At 35.6% G+C, this 18606-nt stretch overlaps 1 protein-coding gene across 3 annotated transcripts in view; it reads left to right on the forward strand.

Moving 5' to 3' along the window:
- Positions 1-1391: 1391 nt before the first annotated feature.
- The window catches only part of RAB28 (RAB28, member RAS oncogene family), a 101564-nt gene continuing 84349 nt past the window's right edge, over positions 1392-18606 (forward strand). The window contains exons 1-3 of one of the 3 annotated variants that reach the window (XM_045997859.1): positions 1392-1689; positions 6446-6542; positions 12158-12246. In XM_045997859.1, coding sequence (XP_045853815.1) covers positions 1615-1689; positions 6446-6542; positions 12158-12246 — 261 coding nt within the window. In that variant the 5' untranslated portion in view covers positions 1392-1614. The remainder of the gene's footprint in view (positions 1690-6445; positions 6543-12157; positions 12247-18606) is intronic. The other 2 variants (XM_045997860.1, XM_045997858.1) reach the window with 2 other exon arrangements.

Raw genomic sequence — 18606 nt, forward strand, 5'->3', positions numbered from 1 at the left:
GCTGTTATTTTACATTGAGTACTTCATTTAATTTTCAACTTTATGAAGGAGGTGGTACCTCTATTTTATGGAAGTAACTGTGGTTCAAGGTCACACATCTAGTAAGCATAGGACTGTGATTAGAACTCCAGTGCTCCCTCTAGAACTAGGCATTTCTTAAAATTGTACTGCTTTCCCATTCTACTTCCTGCATTCTTTCCAGGACCACTGACTCTGAGGTAAGCTTTCTGTGCCTTAAGCTTATACATCTGTAAAATGAGATAATTCTACCTACTTTATAGGGTTCTCATGAGGAATGAACCATGATCATCCCTGTAATTAACAATGAGACAAGCATAGTAGGTTGGCATTATTATTAAAGAATTTATCTCTATTGAAATTTTCTGTGGCATCTTTTACCTACTCTACTGGACTGAGACAGTACAGCAATTCTTAATACTTTTTGGGCTCAGGGCCTCTCTCTACACTCTTAAGAAATTACTGTAGACCTCAAAGAGCTTTTGTTCATAAACATTGTTCATTATTATCATTACTGCTTTGAAATTAATACTAAAATGTTTGGCACTCTATAACAAGCACATGACTCCTTAACTGCCAGAGTAATGCCATCATATACATCATGCATCCCCTGGAACACTTAAACTCGTGAGAGAATGAACAGGAAAAAGGCAAAAAAAAAAAAGGTGTTTATATTATTATGAAAATAATTTTGAGTTTATTGGCATCCCCCAGGGTTCCCCGGACCACACTTTGAGAACTGCTGCTCTAGGTTCCTTGCTTGATGAATGAACCATCAGTGTTCTGTCCAGGGAACCCATGGTTTCAGAGGTCAAAACAAGAGGCAGCGCCAGAACTCTGTTCAACTGAACGCCCCTACCGGCGCTTCCCCGCAGGCAGAACGGTCCTCGGCAGCCTCCGCGGCGCCCACCCTCCTCCCCGGGAGCGACCCCCGGTGCCCCTACCAGCTCCGGGTGGAGGGTCAGCCTTAGTGTGCTGCGCAGTCCACTGGCTTCCCGGGCGCCAGGAGACAGACCCCGCCCCACGCCTCTCCTCTAACTCCCGGCTTCCAGGGCAACCGGGGCGCGCTGCCCAAGCGACTACTCCCCCGCCTCGGGTTAAACCATTCGCTACAGGGAGCTTCACAGGGGGTGATGGACACACAGGAATATGATAGAATGCCTGAATGTTACTCGGTTCCCATTTTGCTACCGGATTTGAATGATACATTTTGTTTTTCTTCTTCACAGCTGCCTGTGCGAGAGTAGCGCCCGTCTCGCTTGCTCAGTTCAAACGCTTCCCCCGTCCCAGGCCCGGAAATGGGCCGGTTTGCTAGGAAGGCTCGCGTCTGCGCGGGTTGGCGCAGAGGAGGGGGCGCGCGACAGACGTAGCGCGTGGGGGGGCGGGGCGGCGCTCAGGGGAGGGGAGGTGGGCAAGATGGCGCCCGGCGAATGATTCAGCCTAGTTACGTCCAGCAGCCGCTGAGACTTCGGGGCGGGGGTTTTTGCCCCCACTGCCGCCCTTCCTCCTCTCCCCCGCCCCCGGAGACCCCCTCTTACCCTTCCTCCCTCTACCTCGGGGTGGGGGTGGGGGAGCGGGCCTGGTTCCCGGGACACCATGTCGGACTCTGAGGAGGAGAGCCAGGACCGCCAACTGAAAATCGTCGTGCTGGGGGACGGCACCTCCGGGAAGGTCAGTCCTCCAGCGGGCCCGCAGTCCCGGGCCTGCAGGAACCCCGGCGCGGCCCCTGGAAACCCCAGCCTCCTCCCCGCCGCTTGGCGTCGCCTCGTTATCCCAAGGGCTGGGGCCCGTCTGATCGTGGCCTGGGGCCAGACACGAAGTAGGCGCTGGGTGAAGGCTGACGAGAGCCACCCAGCTCTCCTTAAATAAAAAAAAAAAAAAAAAAAAAGTCACTTCCCAGCTCCTTTCTGCGCGAACTCCTACTTCTTCAAGAGTCGAGCCAGCATCGCCCTCGTGGGAAGCTTTCCAGCTTCTTGCCTCTGAGGACTGGCAAAAATCTGCTCTTTTCACTTTAGTCCAGGTCACACTTTGCCTGCCCCCGCCCCCCATCCTTAGCCCTCTCCGCCCCCCCTCCCCCAATCCCCCTATCCCCGCACCGCCGGCCGCCTTACGGTTTCACGTACCTACACTGCACTCCCAAGAACGTGGCTCTGGAATCACATTCCCTGGGTGAGCCCTGCCCCATCACTTTCTGGTCGGGACACTGGAGGGCAAAATTGCTTCCCTATTTGTGCTTCATCGGTAAGGTGGCTATTGATAGGGGTCACCTCAGAGGGTGAAGTATGCAAATACACATTCAGTGTGAAAATCCACATAAAGCTTTCAGAACGTGGTGTGCACTCAATAAACGCTGGCCGCCGTTTCATAGCATCATACCTGTTCATCGTTGCTCCCTCCAAGCACAGCACCTGTCAACACAAGCCCTCATTCAGCAAGTATCTATAGAGCGCTTAATTTAGGCTGATGCTGAGAGTACAGTTGCTATCGTGGCGGAGGGGATCCTTGCTTAAAGTGTAGTCTCCGGTGACGGCTGATCGAATAGATGAGACTGAGTGCTTGAGAATATCCGACAGCCAGTCCCCTTACCTCTTGAGGCTGACGTTTTTAACTCTGGGTTGCGGAGCTTCTGAAGAATCATCTCTTGATGCTTGCTCTTTGGGGAGGGTCCATGGGATCTCAAAACGGTGTGTAACCACCCCCCAAATAAAGTGAAGAGCCTCTGCCCCGGGTGTCTTCACTCGTCCAAGGCTCCAACACTGTTTCTGGGAATATTGCTAAAGTCTGTCTGCTTTCTTCTTCCCTCCCTTTTCCCAGCCAGGGTCTTCAGAAACGCAGGTTGTTATTGTTACTAGTTTCCGGCTCATGATTCCCCTTTACTGGTGTAGCTTAGACACTGGTTTCTCTGGTGACGACTGCTCTTTGCATCTTCCCTGGCAGTTGGCCCTGCGGAGCTGCTCCAGTCTTTGGTTCTGAGATTTGAGTTCCTAGGGCACCTAGGAGAGTTGTCATTTATGTGCAGAATTTGGAGCATTCTGTTAATTTCTTTCTTGCCTTTCCGGATGATATTTTGTTACTGATTTTTATTGCTGAGGAAAAACAACCTAATATGCTCTGGTTACCTTTAAAAGATTTTTGGGAAGAAACTTTTCGAATGTTTCAGTTGTTTTAAATAAGTAAGCATTGTTTCTAACACTCTTATTCAATAAAAATTTTGAGGTATATTTGTATAGTTTTCTTATTATTCAGTGTTCTTTTGAATACCTTCTAATTTTTCATTTCCTAAATCCTTTTATGGTCAACTCATAACTGAATTCATTTCCTGTTTAAAATTATAATGACAATCTATAGCACTAAAACACTTGTTAAAAGAGACAAAAATTGCCAGTTACCTGTGGTCTATCATAATTCTTTAAATTTTTTACTTTCTCTTCCAGTATTTTTCAGTTACTTTCATACATGTGTTAGTTGAATTTTGTTTATAATTTTTTATCTGGGTTTTTTATTTAGCCTGCCATGTTTTCTTCTTGTTGCTAATTTAGTGTGAATAATTACAATTTTTCATCTCTAAAATTCTTTCTAGTGTAGGACAAGACATGATTTTTTCCCTTCCATATTGTTGAGTTAGGACTATCATTCTGCTTAAAAGGGTAAGAGTGGTAACTGTTTATGGTGTTTGACTTGGTCTTTATCATCTTGACTAAACTCTTTTAAAACTGTAAAGGCATTTTCTGCCAGAGATTTTCACATACAAACATCAGAACCTTTATTAACCTTATTTCAATATTTGTATATCAAGCTTTTTTCTTCTTCATGCCCTATTCTGCTCTCAAGTTATTGGCAGCTACCAACATTCCCATTCTGTTTCCTTTACTATCCTTTTTTGAAGTCAGCCTCACTTTCATTCTTATTTGTATCCTGATTGAACTCCTGGCTGTTTTTTCTAGCATTAGTTTTTCTTGTCAGTTTTAACTCATGGCATTTAAATACACATTGATGGAAGCAATAGAGTATTGATATAATCACTAATAATTTCTCCAAGAGAAATTTAGCTCCTCCTTCTAGTAACATGTGTTTCTAGTTCTTTCTGTTTTGATTCATACTTTTGATTTCATTACATATTTCTTAAGATTTTTTTGAGGCAAAATATTTTTTTCTTGGTCTTTTTTTTTTTTTTTGTTATTACTAAATGTAGTATGGCAAAAATTGTTAGCAGAAGCTCACCACACAAAACGACATAAAGAATCAGATAAAGATGTTTCACATATGGTAGATGATTGTTCACTCATAATTGTTTAAGAAGGGTATTTATATAATGACTTGAGAGAAATTATTAAGTGTGAAAGAAGGCAGAAAGTCTAGAGATTTGAAGAGGAAGTGCCTACCACTGATTCAGTTGATTTTTTTTAATTTTTATAGTATGTCCAGAGATGGTATAAGAATACACTTTAATATTCTCATGTTCTCACAGGCCTGTATTTTTGACAGTTTATACTTTATTCCAATCAAAAAATCCTAGCTTTATGTTTGCCTCAAAAATGTGAGGGTAAGGGGCGCCTGGGTGGCTCAGTGGATTAAGCCGCTGCCTTCGGCTCAGGTCATGATCTCAGGGTCCTGGGATCGAGCCCTGCATCGGGCTCCGCAGGGAGCCTGCTTCCTCCTCTCTCTCTGTCTGCCTCTCTGCCTACTTGTAATCTCTCTCTCTGTCAAATAAATAAATAAATAAATAAAAATGTTTAAAAAAAAAATGTGAGGGTAAGGCTTTCAGAATCTCGAAGTCCTGTTTCCAAGAAAAGAACCTTCGAATTTTTAAAACTAATCATTAATATAAAAATACTGAACTTAGAGAAGCTTACACGAAAGTGCAAAATTAAATTAAATGGCACTATGCTAATGTTACATGTGCCTTGAGTTTCTCTTTGTCTTATAAAAGTATAGCAACCATCCCTATATTAAACATTTTGAAATATCTGTAATAGTTAAATAGTGTCAGTTATTTTTCTCTGGAACTCTGAACCTCTTAATAGAAGATTTTGTACTCTGAGTTAAACACGTTCAATGTCATAAATAAAGATAAATGAAAAACAAAGAGTTTTAAAAAGGAATGCTTACTTTTTTTATTCCAGGCTCTCGGTTTTTATATTATTGTTACATGCTTTAGGAAGCCAAACAAATTTTCATTTGAGTGTAGTGAGTTTATTTCTCAGTGCCTAACAGAACATCTTCATAGGGTGTTCAATAAATATTTGACCACATATCTTAGAAATTTATTACAATGCTGAGTATTTAATAAATGAATTAGACTTAGGGTATGCAGATTGTCATTTGTGTGAAAAATATGGTTCTTGTGTCAAAAAGAATTTTAGGTCTTTTTGTTTGAAGAAATTGAAATTTTGCCAAGTTTCCTTTTGGATTGCTGCACTTATATCATAATTATACTAAGGTGTCTTGGGAATTTTATTTTAGTTTTCATTATTTTAGGAGTTGATATCTAATTTTAACATTTAAAATAAAAAAGGGCAATTTTCACTTAACTTTGGTAGTCTTTCTTAAAGAGCATAAAAGCTTTGTGAAGCTGCCTTTCTTTTTGGTGAAGTTTACAAGTAAATAGGACATGTAAAATGTTTGAGAAACTTTTAAGTTATTGAGTTATTTCAGTTGTTTCCAGAATGGTTTTTATTCTGCTTTGATAGGAAATGGTACTCCAGAGTTTGGAATACAACTTTAAGCTGTTATTTAAAAATATGTAGAAATATGTATATCTATTCTGGTTGTAATATTCTTGTGACTTAATCTTTATGGTTGTTGGATGGAAAATATTTTTGCCCACTTAATATTAGTCTTAAAAATACCAGCTTCTTAATTTTAAAGATAAATATTATCTCAGTCATTCTGTAGTATAATTTTCATTAACATCTTTAATATAGAGAAAAATTAGACATTTAAAGATACTTTTTTGTAAAGGAAAATTATATGAACAGACTTTTCTCCTTTTAGTTAGTACTTATTCTTGTCTGAGAGCACAAATATTCAGAGTATTTAGCCTCAGAAATGAAACTTAGAATTGTATTGAACTGAAATATATAGATATTTACGATTCAGATCTTTAGTCATGTTGTTTTAATTTTCTTGTTGATAAATCTCAAATTCTAATTTCCAGCAAGGAGAAGGAGCTTGACTATCAGGGATTTAAAGAGATCTAACCTATTAGTCTGTTTTCCCCACTGATAGCTGTTGGCAAGTGAAATTTACCTGGTGGTGTATTAAGTCCCTCCTTGCTTTGTAACTGATTAAAACTGCTTAAAGTTGTTGGTTGGATTAATGGTAGTATAAATACTAAGATTACTTAATAAGGTTTAGTAATGACTTTATGTTTACATTTCTAAAATAAAGACATTAATTTTGATATTCTATGCATCAATTTTTTTAGACCTCCTTAGCTACGTGTTTTGCTCAAGAAACTTTTGGGAAACAGTACAAACAAACTATAGGACTGGATTTCTTTTTGAGAAGGATAACATTGCCAGGTAAGAGACTAAAAAAATCTTAACATAGAAAATTGTACATATCTTACAATAATAGCAGAAATATGTAAAATAAATTTGGGGGCTCTTTCTGCATGAAAATATATATAATTAGCAAATCTATCATAGGGAGGTTAACTTTCATCAGGATCTCCCATGAAGATGTATTGTCCATGGATTTGAGAGAAAAGTTTATATATTCCCCCATTCTCCTGCTGGTTTTGACCACTCCACACATTTTTCGAGAATAAACAATAGTTGCTTATAAAATTCTAAAAAGTTGAAAAAAATCAAATGTTATACAATTATAAACAGATATTGTATAAACTAAATGTGAAAAGACTGGAAAGGATTATTTTTTTAAAATATTATTTTGATTAGCCTCTGCTTCAGTTTTTTGTTCAAGAGAAAGTTGGAACAGAAGTATAATGTAGCTATGGAACTTCTGTGCTCTAATATGTGAATGCTGTTTTATGCAAGGCAGCATGAAATTGCTGGCATTTAATAGACCACTAAAATTTAGGGTCCCTAGGCACTCATAAAAATACAGTTTGAGCATTCAAGATGTTTCAGTTCACCATGCAAAGAAACTATTTAGATGCCAGTTGCAGCACATTTTGTGGGAAATACAGGGAAATAATAACAAAAAGAGAGTGGTTTCTGTTTTAAGTTAGTTTCTGAACAATTGAGGCTTTAAAATGCTCTGTCCATTCATTTGTGATGGTTAAATTATATGTTTAAAGTATTTTATTAAAAGCAGTTTATCTTGATTGACTTTCTAAACTAGTCCATCTCTCTCCTCTCTGAGGAACCACATTTGAATAAAAACGGTTGCAAATGTAGTGTCAGATTCTTATACTGGAGCGTGAGTGATATAGTGGGAAGTTTAATAAATTCCAATATTATTGAAATATGTTAACCTCTCAAACACCCCATCTATCAGACAACTCTCCATCAAAGTTTTAGAGCAGCTAATGAAAACTCTTGGTAATTGAAGGTATTCTGCTTATCTCACTAGTAGTATGCTCTATTATATTTTGTGATTGTCTGTATTCAGCTACCAATGAAAAATAAATTGAAAGATAGAGTATGAGAAAAGAATTCCAACTTTCTCTTACTACGTTATTGTTCAACAAGAGGCTCAATGAGAAACATATGCATATTTTGTTTCATTTGTATTTCCTTTTAATATATTCAGAATGGAAAAATCTCATTTTATTTTTATGATTCTCATTTGTGTGGATAGGTTAATGCTACATTCAGAGTATTTATAGCAATTACTAGAAGAATATATACATAAGTCATATAATATACATGCTGAAAGCTTATTTTTTACAACAGTTTTTTCAGGGATGCCAGTTGTACATAGAGAACAATCATATATCTAGTTATTGATTATTATTTTTGATGCTAACTAGCAAGAGCATCAGCTTTCTGTACCATTAATATTACTTAGTTTTTCCTGACTTTTTTTTCGTTCAAAGCCTTAAATACAGAAACAAGCAACATTCAATCATTAAAAATATCTTAGGACTGGTTTTGGACATTTTATAATAGGTGATATATACATATGATGATTTCTGATCTGTTGCACAATACTACCCATTTTAAAGTTTTGTTACTTTGTAAAAAATATTTGGTATTTTTGAAATCAAAATTTATAGTATAATATTTTAGAGTTAGAAAGTACTTATATTAAAAATGACATTAGGAAATTTATACTCTTAATGAATGTATATTTTAATGAATTCCTGATTAAATTTTTATTTTGATGGGTAGAATTCCAGGAAAAAATTCTTTTTTTTTTTTTAAAGGCAGTTGGTTTTATGTTACTTCATGAACTCAGAATTGTGTTAGAAATTTTAGTAGGAAAAAATTGTTTTAATGTAACTTGATATTATATAATTAATAAATACATTAAGAAATGAAGTAAATAAATTGCAAGGTTCACAGTATATCCTTTACATATTTTAACCTTAATTTTAATTCATTGTAGTGTCAAATGTAGGATGACTAATATTTGTATCATTTGCTAAAACATTATAGGCAGCATTATTGAATTTATAGTAAAGAACATACTAGGTGAATCTAATATTTGTGAAATATTCTAGTAAGTCTTCTGTCCATTCAGATTTAGATGTGAATACCTCCTGTCCATCTATTGACATTCTCTTCATGTAAGTTTTCAAGGTCATTACTTTGTAAATATTCATCCATTTTAGTATATTTCATGTTCCGGTATGCTGTATAGTCTGGATGCAACCACTGTGCAGAGTTTACTGCTTAAAATAGTGTATCTGTTAGTCAGAGATTCTGCTGATAGAGCTTCTTAAGAGCCTTAGTCAAAATACTTTCAGGAAGCTTGTGGGTACAGTCCAGTAAACAGCGTTCTACTGTGAAAAGGATTTCTAAGTCTTTATTGCAAGAAGTGGGCAGACTTGTGTTTTTAGTTCCATCTTGACTATGCAGCACTTTAAGTAAGGTTAACCAAGGCACCAAGTGTACTTTTATAAGGTCACTGTTGAATCCTCTTGGTGGCTTTGATTCATACCAAAAGCAGCTTACCTGTATTTTGTCACCTCATTTACTTTATTTTTTTTCCACTGGTTACATGTCGTTTCTTACTGGGTAGCAGGAATTTTGTAGCATTTTGCACTTGAGATTAGATTGCTGACAATCTCCTTAATGTTCTTTATTAGTAGGAAATTTATATCAGATGTATTCTTGATTTTTAAAAAAAATTTTACAGTATTGATTATTTGAGTACTATTTTTATAGGTTATTAGGTATGTCATTTTGAAACTATACATGGCAGCTTTATGTATTTATATTTAGGGAAGTTAAAATGAATATTGATTAGAATTCCATCTTTATGTGATTTTGTTTCCCAAATAGGGAAATTTATTTTTATGTGTTAATAATCCTAAAATCCACATGTAGAAGTTAAAAATATATTTCTAGACATATGAAATAAATATGAAGCGAGTATCATTTGTGGAAGCTAAAATGATGGCAGAAGTAGGGTTTTTTTGGGGGGGGCTAACATTGTCGATTATCAGTAATGCATAACTATTTTTATTTCTGAGGCACTAGAATATGTGTATTAAAAAAACAAGCCAGGGGCGCCTGGGTGGCTCAGTGGGTTAAAGCCTCTGCCTTTGGCTCAGGTCATGATCCCAGGGTCCTGGGATCGAGCCCCGCATCGGGCTCTCTGCTCAGCAGGGAGCCTGCTTCCTCCTCTCTCTCTCTGCCTACTTGTAATTTCTGTCTTTCAAATAAATGAATAAAATCTTTAAAAAAAAAAATCCTACTTTAAAAAAACAAGCCAACAGCAACAGTGTTTATATAGAAAGGTATGAATTTAAAAAATACCTGCAACACATGAATATAAATATAAACTCAGATGGGAGGCAACTGAATATATGATTTTGTCTTGAAATGATGTAGTGAGGATTTGGAAACATGAATATCATGTTCGTAAATTTTGTAGCTAAGGTGTTCACAATAACTAATTCAGATTGGATCTGACTATCAGAATTTAAAGGCAGAAAAGCTTCGTATTTCTTGATGCAAGGCTAAGTGATAGGATTTATTGGCCTTGAAGAAAATGGTATTAAATATGTTATGTGAAGTGTTGCCTACAATCTTACCGGAGGAAAGTTAATATTGTTAACCTATTTTTTTTTTTTACATAAACAGATGTCTGTAAAGAGTCTGCAAGTAAAATGAATAGAGTACTGCCTGTTTATCTAGGGGCTTCTTGAAGCGATTTAACATACTACTAGTGACCGCTAGTCTTTTCTCACCTGCTTAGTGTGAGACAGTGTCATAGAATGAGTTCAGCTTTGAAACTTGAAAAATTTAGATTTTTAAGTAAATGGGTTTATTCCAGTTGTTGGATAAGTCTTATTTAGTTCGTGCATTTTGGTTTTCATCTTCATAGAACTCTAAGAACATTTTCATCATTACTCTGTGAGTGTTGAAAGTGTGTGTATGTGGGAATGATGACGGGTGATAAACTTCGGGAGCTCTCATTAATGCTAATGGAAGTTCCTCATGTAAATCCTTTGCACGTTGGCAGATGTAACAGACCTACCTCAAAATAATGGGAAGATTGTAATACAAACCCAATAAAACTTAGAGTTAAGGCTAAAGCTTGGCTGGTTAATCCATTGTTATACTTACTTTTCAGTTGAATGATGTGACTAACATTCTCTGATTTTAGTGTTTGGCATTGGCATAAAAATTCATCTTTATAATCCTTTTCGTTATTGTTTTTGAAGTGAGAAAATGTTTTTCAGTGTCTTACGTTTTTATTTTGACTTTTTCTGATTTGCAAATCATTCAGGAAGGTACATTTTTTAGTGTGAGAGCTCATTTTGAAGATACTAATTGAGACTTTTTCTTCTTTGGAGAAAACTGCATCATTAGGAGAAATACTTTGAAATGTTAAAGTAGAAAGTATATTGGACATGGTCTTTAACTTTTGGGGTTATGGATTCATAAGGGAGAATAGTTTATCATAAATTTTTGTATCGGGCAAATATTTTGCAAAATAGATGAATTTTAAAGATTGCTTTTTAGTGCTTTTTTTAAAAAGAAAAGATTTTATTTATTTATTTGTCAGAGAGAGAGAGAGCACAGGCAGTCAGAGTGGCAGACAGAGGCAGAGGGAGAAGCAGACTCCCTGCCCAGCAAGGAGCCCGATGTGGGACTTGATCCCAGGACACTGGGATCATGACCTAAGCTGAAGGTAGCCGCTTAATGGACTGAGCCACCCAGGCATCCTGCTTGCTTTTTAATATTTTTAAATGCTTTTATAATGCTTGTGTGGGGAGGATTTGTTCTACCATTTTATGAAGGCTTTGAAGCACATATTATGATTTGTTTCAATGGAAATGCTTTGAACAGTAAATGCATCATAATATTTAGTGATATACTGGGTATGTATCCTACATCTGTTCTGAAGAGGGCTGTCATATGTGTTTATATTTTATAGAACAAATTTGAAAATATGTGGTTTTAAAAATTATGTTTCCTATTGCATATAAATAGGTGACATTTAAATTTTAAAAGTGCATTAATTTGAGATGAAACTCTGGGTCCATTCTTATAGTCTATTGTTAATCTGTGAGTATTAGAACCTATAGAGTTTAGAGTTTACAGTAAAATTCATTATGTGCTATAGGGTAGGTTAATATATAAAGTTCTATTTTTATTTTTAAATTATATATTTTTTTATTCCCCGTACAAGTGTTCTATCATCCTATTTTCTGTTTAAGAAAAAAATTTTTTTAAAGTTTTGAGCAGTTTATGAATTAAAGCTTTTTTTATTTTGGTAGTAATCGTAAATATGGTTCTATAGAAATGGGGTAAAAGTATAAACCTACATTCTCCATTATAATTTCTTTTGACAATATTATTTCACAGTTCCAAATATCTGACCATATGAACATGCAGAATAAAAGGCAGATTAGGGTCAAATAAATAAAAATCTTAAAAAAAAAAAAAGGCAGATTAGGTCCACAGTTTATCATTGTGACTTAGAATTCTTTGGAACTGTATTCAGTTGTTACTTTGTCACTTACCTTTTATGCATTCTTGTTTTTATATTCAAGGGAACTTGAATGTTACTCTCCAAGTTTGGGATATAGGAGGACAGACAATAGGAGGCAAGATGTTGGATAAATATATCTATGGAGCACAGGTATGACATAAATTCTATGATTATTCCAGTTCTAAAAATACTCTTCTCACAAGCACATACAACTGGATACACACATACATAAACACACACACACACAAACACACACACTCTGTCTCTCTCTCTAACTTGATTTTTATCTGGTACGTGGAGAGACTGATTTTATATTTTATGCATATTCATTTTTCTCTTAAAAGATCTCAGATTTTTATGTCTGGCTTTTTGTTGTTTAATTTTTTCTGCTTTAAACTGAGTACATTCAAAGTAGATATTAGCTAAAAAAGAATTGCTGGACAGAGATTTGTGGGAAGCCACCGTTCTTTGTTTTGCTCACCTGTTTGGTAAAACGAGTTTTGAAAATAATAACCTCTTTCCTCTTGGTCCATTTAAGTCTACCTTCAGGGGTACATTATGGATTTTTTAAAAAGATAAACATTACATTAGTCAAGCTTCTCATAATATTTGACTCTGAATGTCAAATAAAGTAACTTTTTATTGTTTATAGATTTATCTAGTTAGTGGAGAGTGGGAAGATTTTGTGAATCTCAGGGCAAATAATATAAAATTAACAAATTTTTCTTCACTAAAAATTGGTGGTATGTAATTCTCTTATTTTTACCTTTCCATCGTTTAAAAACTTATTTGATTTATGTAAATTTGTTTATAAACAAAATTATATATAAAATTAATGTTGATGTGAAATTGACATGATATAAAATTAACCACTGTTAAAGTATATAATCAGTGACATTTAGTGCATTCACAATGTTATGTGACTGTTCTTTTAAATCATTTTTTGTAGCGTTTTATGCCATTATGTTATTGCTTAAAATCAGGCATTATTGGTCAAATTTGTAGAAATTAAAAAAAATTTCATCTTTTTTAGGGATCCTGAGTTTAGTAAAATATCTGTATTCTCTTCTGATGTCCCTCATATCTTATGAAAAAGAGCATGTTATATTCCCTCTTACAAGTTGTCAAATAAGATTTCTGTTTTAAAGGTACATATGACATTTTTTTCTTGCCTTATATTGTTTATACTTTACAATTTATGTGAATGTTGTAAGACTGTATCTTGCTTAATTGAACAGCAGTGTAAGTACAGTATTTCTGAGAAGTTCATGAACATTTTCATGAAATCGTGCCAGGATACTATGGATTCTGAGATGATAAAAGTGAATTACCATAAATTAATGAAAATATACTTAATTTTCTCTGCTTTCCAGAGATTCTAAATTAGCTTATGCAAAATACATGAAGTACATCTTTCTAAATATATGTAAATTTTTTATCTAGGCCAGAGAAGCTCTGAGGACAATTCACTACCAAAAACTGAGGGGTTACTTTTCAGAAACATTGCTTTCAAAAACGTTCCAATAGCATTTTAAGATACTTAATAACTTTATATAGTCATATAATTATTCTTCAAAGTGTATCTATACTGTTTCTAGAGTTCTTATAGATGCTTATATTGCTCATCTCATGAATATTTTGCATTTTTGTATAAATGTTACAGGATAGAAATTGCTCAGAAATGATGTTTTGACAGGCTGTTTTGAGGACATCAGTTTAATGTATTATTTAGGATTGTGGTTTAGGTTCTCTAACTTATGTATTGTATATAGAAAGAATTATCTGAACATATCTGGGGTAGTAAGCCAGTGAATCTATTTTTCTTAAAGCATTTCTGAACATTAAGAAGCTTATTGGTAGGCTGGGAATGAACTTAGATTCAAGTAGAACTGTTTTACCTTGTTGACATTTTACCCCCAGTAGCATTAAACTTGAGCAATCATCTATTGAATGGTGTTAGTTGAAACAAAATTGGATTGACACCCAAGAAAGAATTAGTGAGGTATTTTGACAAGAACTAGTTCTAAGAATCGAAGTATTTCCCAGTTAAATTCCCAGATTTTAAATTAACTTAAAATTTTCTAGGAGTCCTCAGAAAGATGTTATAGGCTATTTTTCATAGTGGTTACAAGCAAACACACAGCACATAGTGTTTAGTGCCCTGTAACCTGTGGCTAACAGAGGCTAATAACAAACCTCAGAGAAGGACTGGGTGTTTCATTTTTGTAGCTCTTTCCATCCTGGAATCTAAGTGGTTTGCAAACACTGCCTTACTGAGCATAAACTCAATGAAGTGCAGTCATTTGTGAGGCAGAACATAACTACTATTGTGTGCCAGTGCCCCACACAGATGAGCCAGCCTGTTAACTACCAACAAAAGGATTTGGTTGCCCACATGATGGCTGGGGAGAAAGCGCATTGCAAAGCTGGACTTTCTGAGACCGTGTGCTGTCTTTTACTGTGCATTTCTTACTTGGATATTTACCATCTTAAAACTGATTACACAGACCTCTCTTGCATTAGTGTTTCTTCTTAGGTTGTACTTACAGAGCAAAGCATATGTTGTAAGTACTATGGTACAATCTATGTTTTAACACATTTCCCCATATAATTAAAAGCTAAAGTAGATTATTTGTTGTACAAATCAGGGAGAAAAAAATACCTGTATTACAGGAACTGGGAACCTTTCATTTTGTGGACGGTTACATTGTGTGTGTATTGTGCCTGTTAAATTTCTGAACTAAATCTATGGAATAACTTATAGTATTTAGATAAGTTATTGTCCTTTGAAACTTCAGTATTCCTTTGAAAATGCTATCTATCTGGTTAATGGTTCATCATGTTCATTAGATATGGTGATAAGTGAAAATAGATGAAAACAAAATACTGTATGAAGAAACTTTATGTAATATTTACTCAAGGTCTTGTGGTTTATAAAGAGAAGGGGTGATAATGTCTTCTGGTAATTGCAGGCAGAAAAAGTGAAGTTAAGGCATAGAAAATATAGGGAATTTTTGTTGAAGAATTTGAAGATATAGAAGGATTTCCAAAAGTCATAACAAAAAGATTTGGGATGAAGAAAAGCACTTTGAGGGTAAATCATGGAAAGCAAGCACAGAGCAGTGTAGGGAAGAGATACAGGAGAAAGTTGAATGGAAGGTAGGTAGGTGATAAAAGTGCAGCAGGGACATGAGACATGGAGATGGGTTTCGATGGCCTTAGGGTTGCCAAGAAAAATACTTCTAGCAGTTCCTGTTAGATTGCTTCAGTTGTTGCCAAGATGTGTTGCATTTCTGAGGGATTTATACTTTCTTGTGGCTGAGAAGATTCTGATAGTTTTCTGGAAGCAGTCAGAAGAGGTCCGGGTTGATGGATGCGGTGAGAGATTCAAGGCTTTGAGGGTGCTTGTGTTATAGGCTCCTGAAGAGGTGAGTACTTAGACATATGACTTTGGTGTGTACTGAAGCTGGTGGGTAGAGGCCTTGGCGTTGGTCAATGGCTGCTTGTATGAGTTTTGGTCAGTTGCGTCTTTCAAAGAAGTGCCTTTCATCTATGTGATCAACCTTTTGGCCGTAGAGTTGTTTATATTACTCCCTTACTATTCTTATAATGTCTGTGGGAGTAATAGTGATGTCCCCTCATTAATTCGAATTTTCTCTTTCCCTCTCTCTCTTTTTTGGTTAATCTGGCTGGAGGTTTACCAGCTTTTGGTTTTGTTGATTTTCTCTATTATTGTCTTCTTTTAAATTTCACTGATCTCTGCTCTAGTTTTTATTATTATTATTTTTTTTGTTCTGCTTTCATTAAGCTTAAATTGCTCTTCTTCCTCAGTTTCCTCAAGTAGAAGCTTAGATCATTGATGTTTCTTCTTTTCTAATATATGCATTCAATGCTATACATTTTCCTCTAAGCACTGTTTTTGCTATATCCCACAAGTTTTGGTAGGCTGTGTTTTTACTAATTTATTTTAAAACTTCTCTTGAGACTTCTTTTTTGACCCATGTGTTATTTAAAAGCATGTTGTTTAATCACCAAATATTTTGAGTTTTTCCAGTTATCTTTCTATTATTGATTTCTGGTTTAATTCCTGTGTAGTCTAAGAATACAGTTGGTATGATTTCTGTTCTTATAAATTGGTTAAAGTAGAATGTAGTCTGTCTTGGTGAATGTTTCATGTGAGTTACTGATTGTCGGCTGCCTAATGTATCACTCAGTGAAAAAGGGGCGTTCAGGTCTCCAACAGTGCTAGTGGGTCTGTGGATTTACAGTTCTGTCAGTTTTGGCATTACATATTTTGATACTCTGTTGTTAGGTGTATACACATTAAGGATTGTTATGTCTTCTCTGAGAATTGACCCCTTTATCATTTTATACCTAATACCTTTCCTTATTCCAAAGTCTGCTTTGTCTGAAATGAATATGAATACTCCAGTTTTGTTTTCATTAGTGTTAGCATGGTATTTCTCTATCCCTTTATTTTGTGTTTTTATATTTAAAGTGAATTTTCTATAGGCAATGTATAGTTGAGTCTTGGTTTTTCCATCCCCTCTAACAATCTGTCCTTTAATTGGTATATTTAGACTATTCACATTTAAAGTGATTATTGATACAGTTTGGTTAATTTCTGTCATACTTGTTTTCTATTTCTCATGCTAGTCTTTTGTTTTCTTTTAAACCTTTCTTGCTTTTATTGTTTTATTTGAGCATTTTAATTCTTCTCTTAACCTTTCAGTTATACGTAAATAAATTTTTTTAAGCAATTGCCTTGGAGTTTTCTTTTTTTTTTTTTTTTTGTCCTGGAGTTTTCAATATATATTTTTAACTAGTTTAAGTCCATCTTCACATAGCTCTGTATTGCTTTGCATGTATAGTTCAGATACTTCATAAAAGTATTATTCTTAATCCATCCCCCCATCCCCTATGACATGGCTGTCATTCATTTCACTTACCCATATGCTATAATCACTCAATACATTGTTACTATTATTAAACATTTGTATTTTAGATCATGTAAGAATAAGAAAAATGCTTTTATTTTACTTTTACTTACTCCTTTTCTAATATTCTTTCTTCCTTCCTTCCTCATATCAGAGAGATCATATGATAATTGTCTTTCTCTGATTGACTTATTTCGCTTAGTTCTTGTATGTTGTCTACCTTTTCCATTGGAACCTTTTTAGAAATATTTATCATTATTTGTTTTAAAGTCCTGATCTGATCATTCCAAAATCCATATCATATTTGAGTCTGGTTCTAAGGTTTACTTTTTCCTTCAAACTGCCTTCTAATTTATTTTTATTTATTTTTTAATTTTTAAAATATTTTATTTATTTATTTGACAGAGAGAACACAAGCAGGCAGAGTGGCAGGCAGAGGCAGAGGGAGAAGCAGCCTCCCCACTGAGCAAGGAGCCTGATGTGTAGGACTCGATCCCAGGACCCTGGGATCATGACCTGAGTCGAAGGCAGGCCCTTAACCGACTGAACCACCCAGTCATCCCAATTTTTTTTTTTTTTTTAAAAGCAAGATACGATGTATAGTGTAATAAGAACTCAGGTAAATAGGGCTTTAGTGTGAGGTTTTATGCTAATTAGCCAGGAGTTTGTCTGTGTTTAATGTTTGCTGAGGTTCTAGGTACCGGAGACATCCAATTCCTCTAGTGTTCTTGTTTTTTTCTCCCTTTTTGGGCACCTCAAAAAACTCTTCCTCAGTTGAAGTTTGTGTTTTGCAGCTCTTTCAAATGTAATATACTACTATTAGGCGGAACCCAGTTGGTGTTGTGGTAAAGTATGGAGGCAGGGAAGCATAATATACACTTTGATTAAGTCACAGTCTCATACTGGCCTTGTGTCCCCGGGCTGTGCCCTTCACAGGTGTTATTAGCTCTTCCCACTCAGGTGAGAGAGGATGGCTAGAGGGGGCTGGAGATGGGAACTGTCTTTCCCCTATGTGAGATAAGACACTGGTTAAGCATTTTTTCCTAGAGAGTATGTCCCCCTCACCCCCTTTTTTTTGTGGATATTACTCTGGGGGTATTTTACAATGGTTAATTTCTCTCTTACCAAAAAGATCTGATAGGGTTTCTGGAGGTAAAATCTGTGAAAGTGTAAGAGTACTCCCATACTGTGTCACCTGGAGTTTTTCATTTTCAAAGTGGATCACATGCAGCCTCCCGCACTTCATCGAAATTATCATTTAAGTGTTCCCACCCTTTACTGGTTATAGTGGCTTCTGTTCAGGTAAACATGTTTTGGCTGTGACTCTTTCGATTCACTTATCTCCCAGGTTTCAGCGTGGTGACTTACCCTGCAAACTCAGTTCTCTGTTTTGTCCAAGAGAAGTCACTGATTTTTAGTTTGTTTAGATTTTTTTCTTACTATGAGGACAGACATGATGACTTTCAGGCTTTTTTATAGGTCAGAGTTGAAACTGAAAATTCTAGAACACTTCTGTGTTGTTTTTTTTTTTTTAATATTTTATTTATTTATTTGACAGAGAGAGAGGTCACAA

Source organism: Meles meles, chromosome 2 (assembly GCF_922984935.1).
Source record: "Meles meles chromosome 2, mMelMel3.1 paternal haplotype, whole genome shotgun sequence".
Taxonomy (NCBI): Eukaryota; Metazoa; Chordata; class Mammalia; order Carnivora; family Mustelidae; genus Meles; species Meles meles.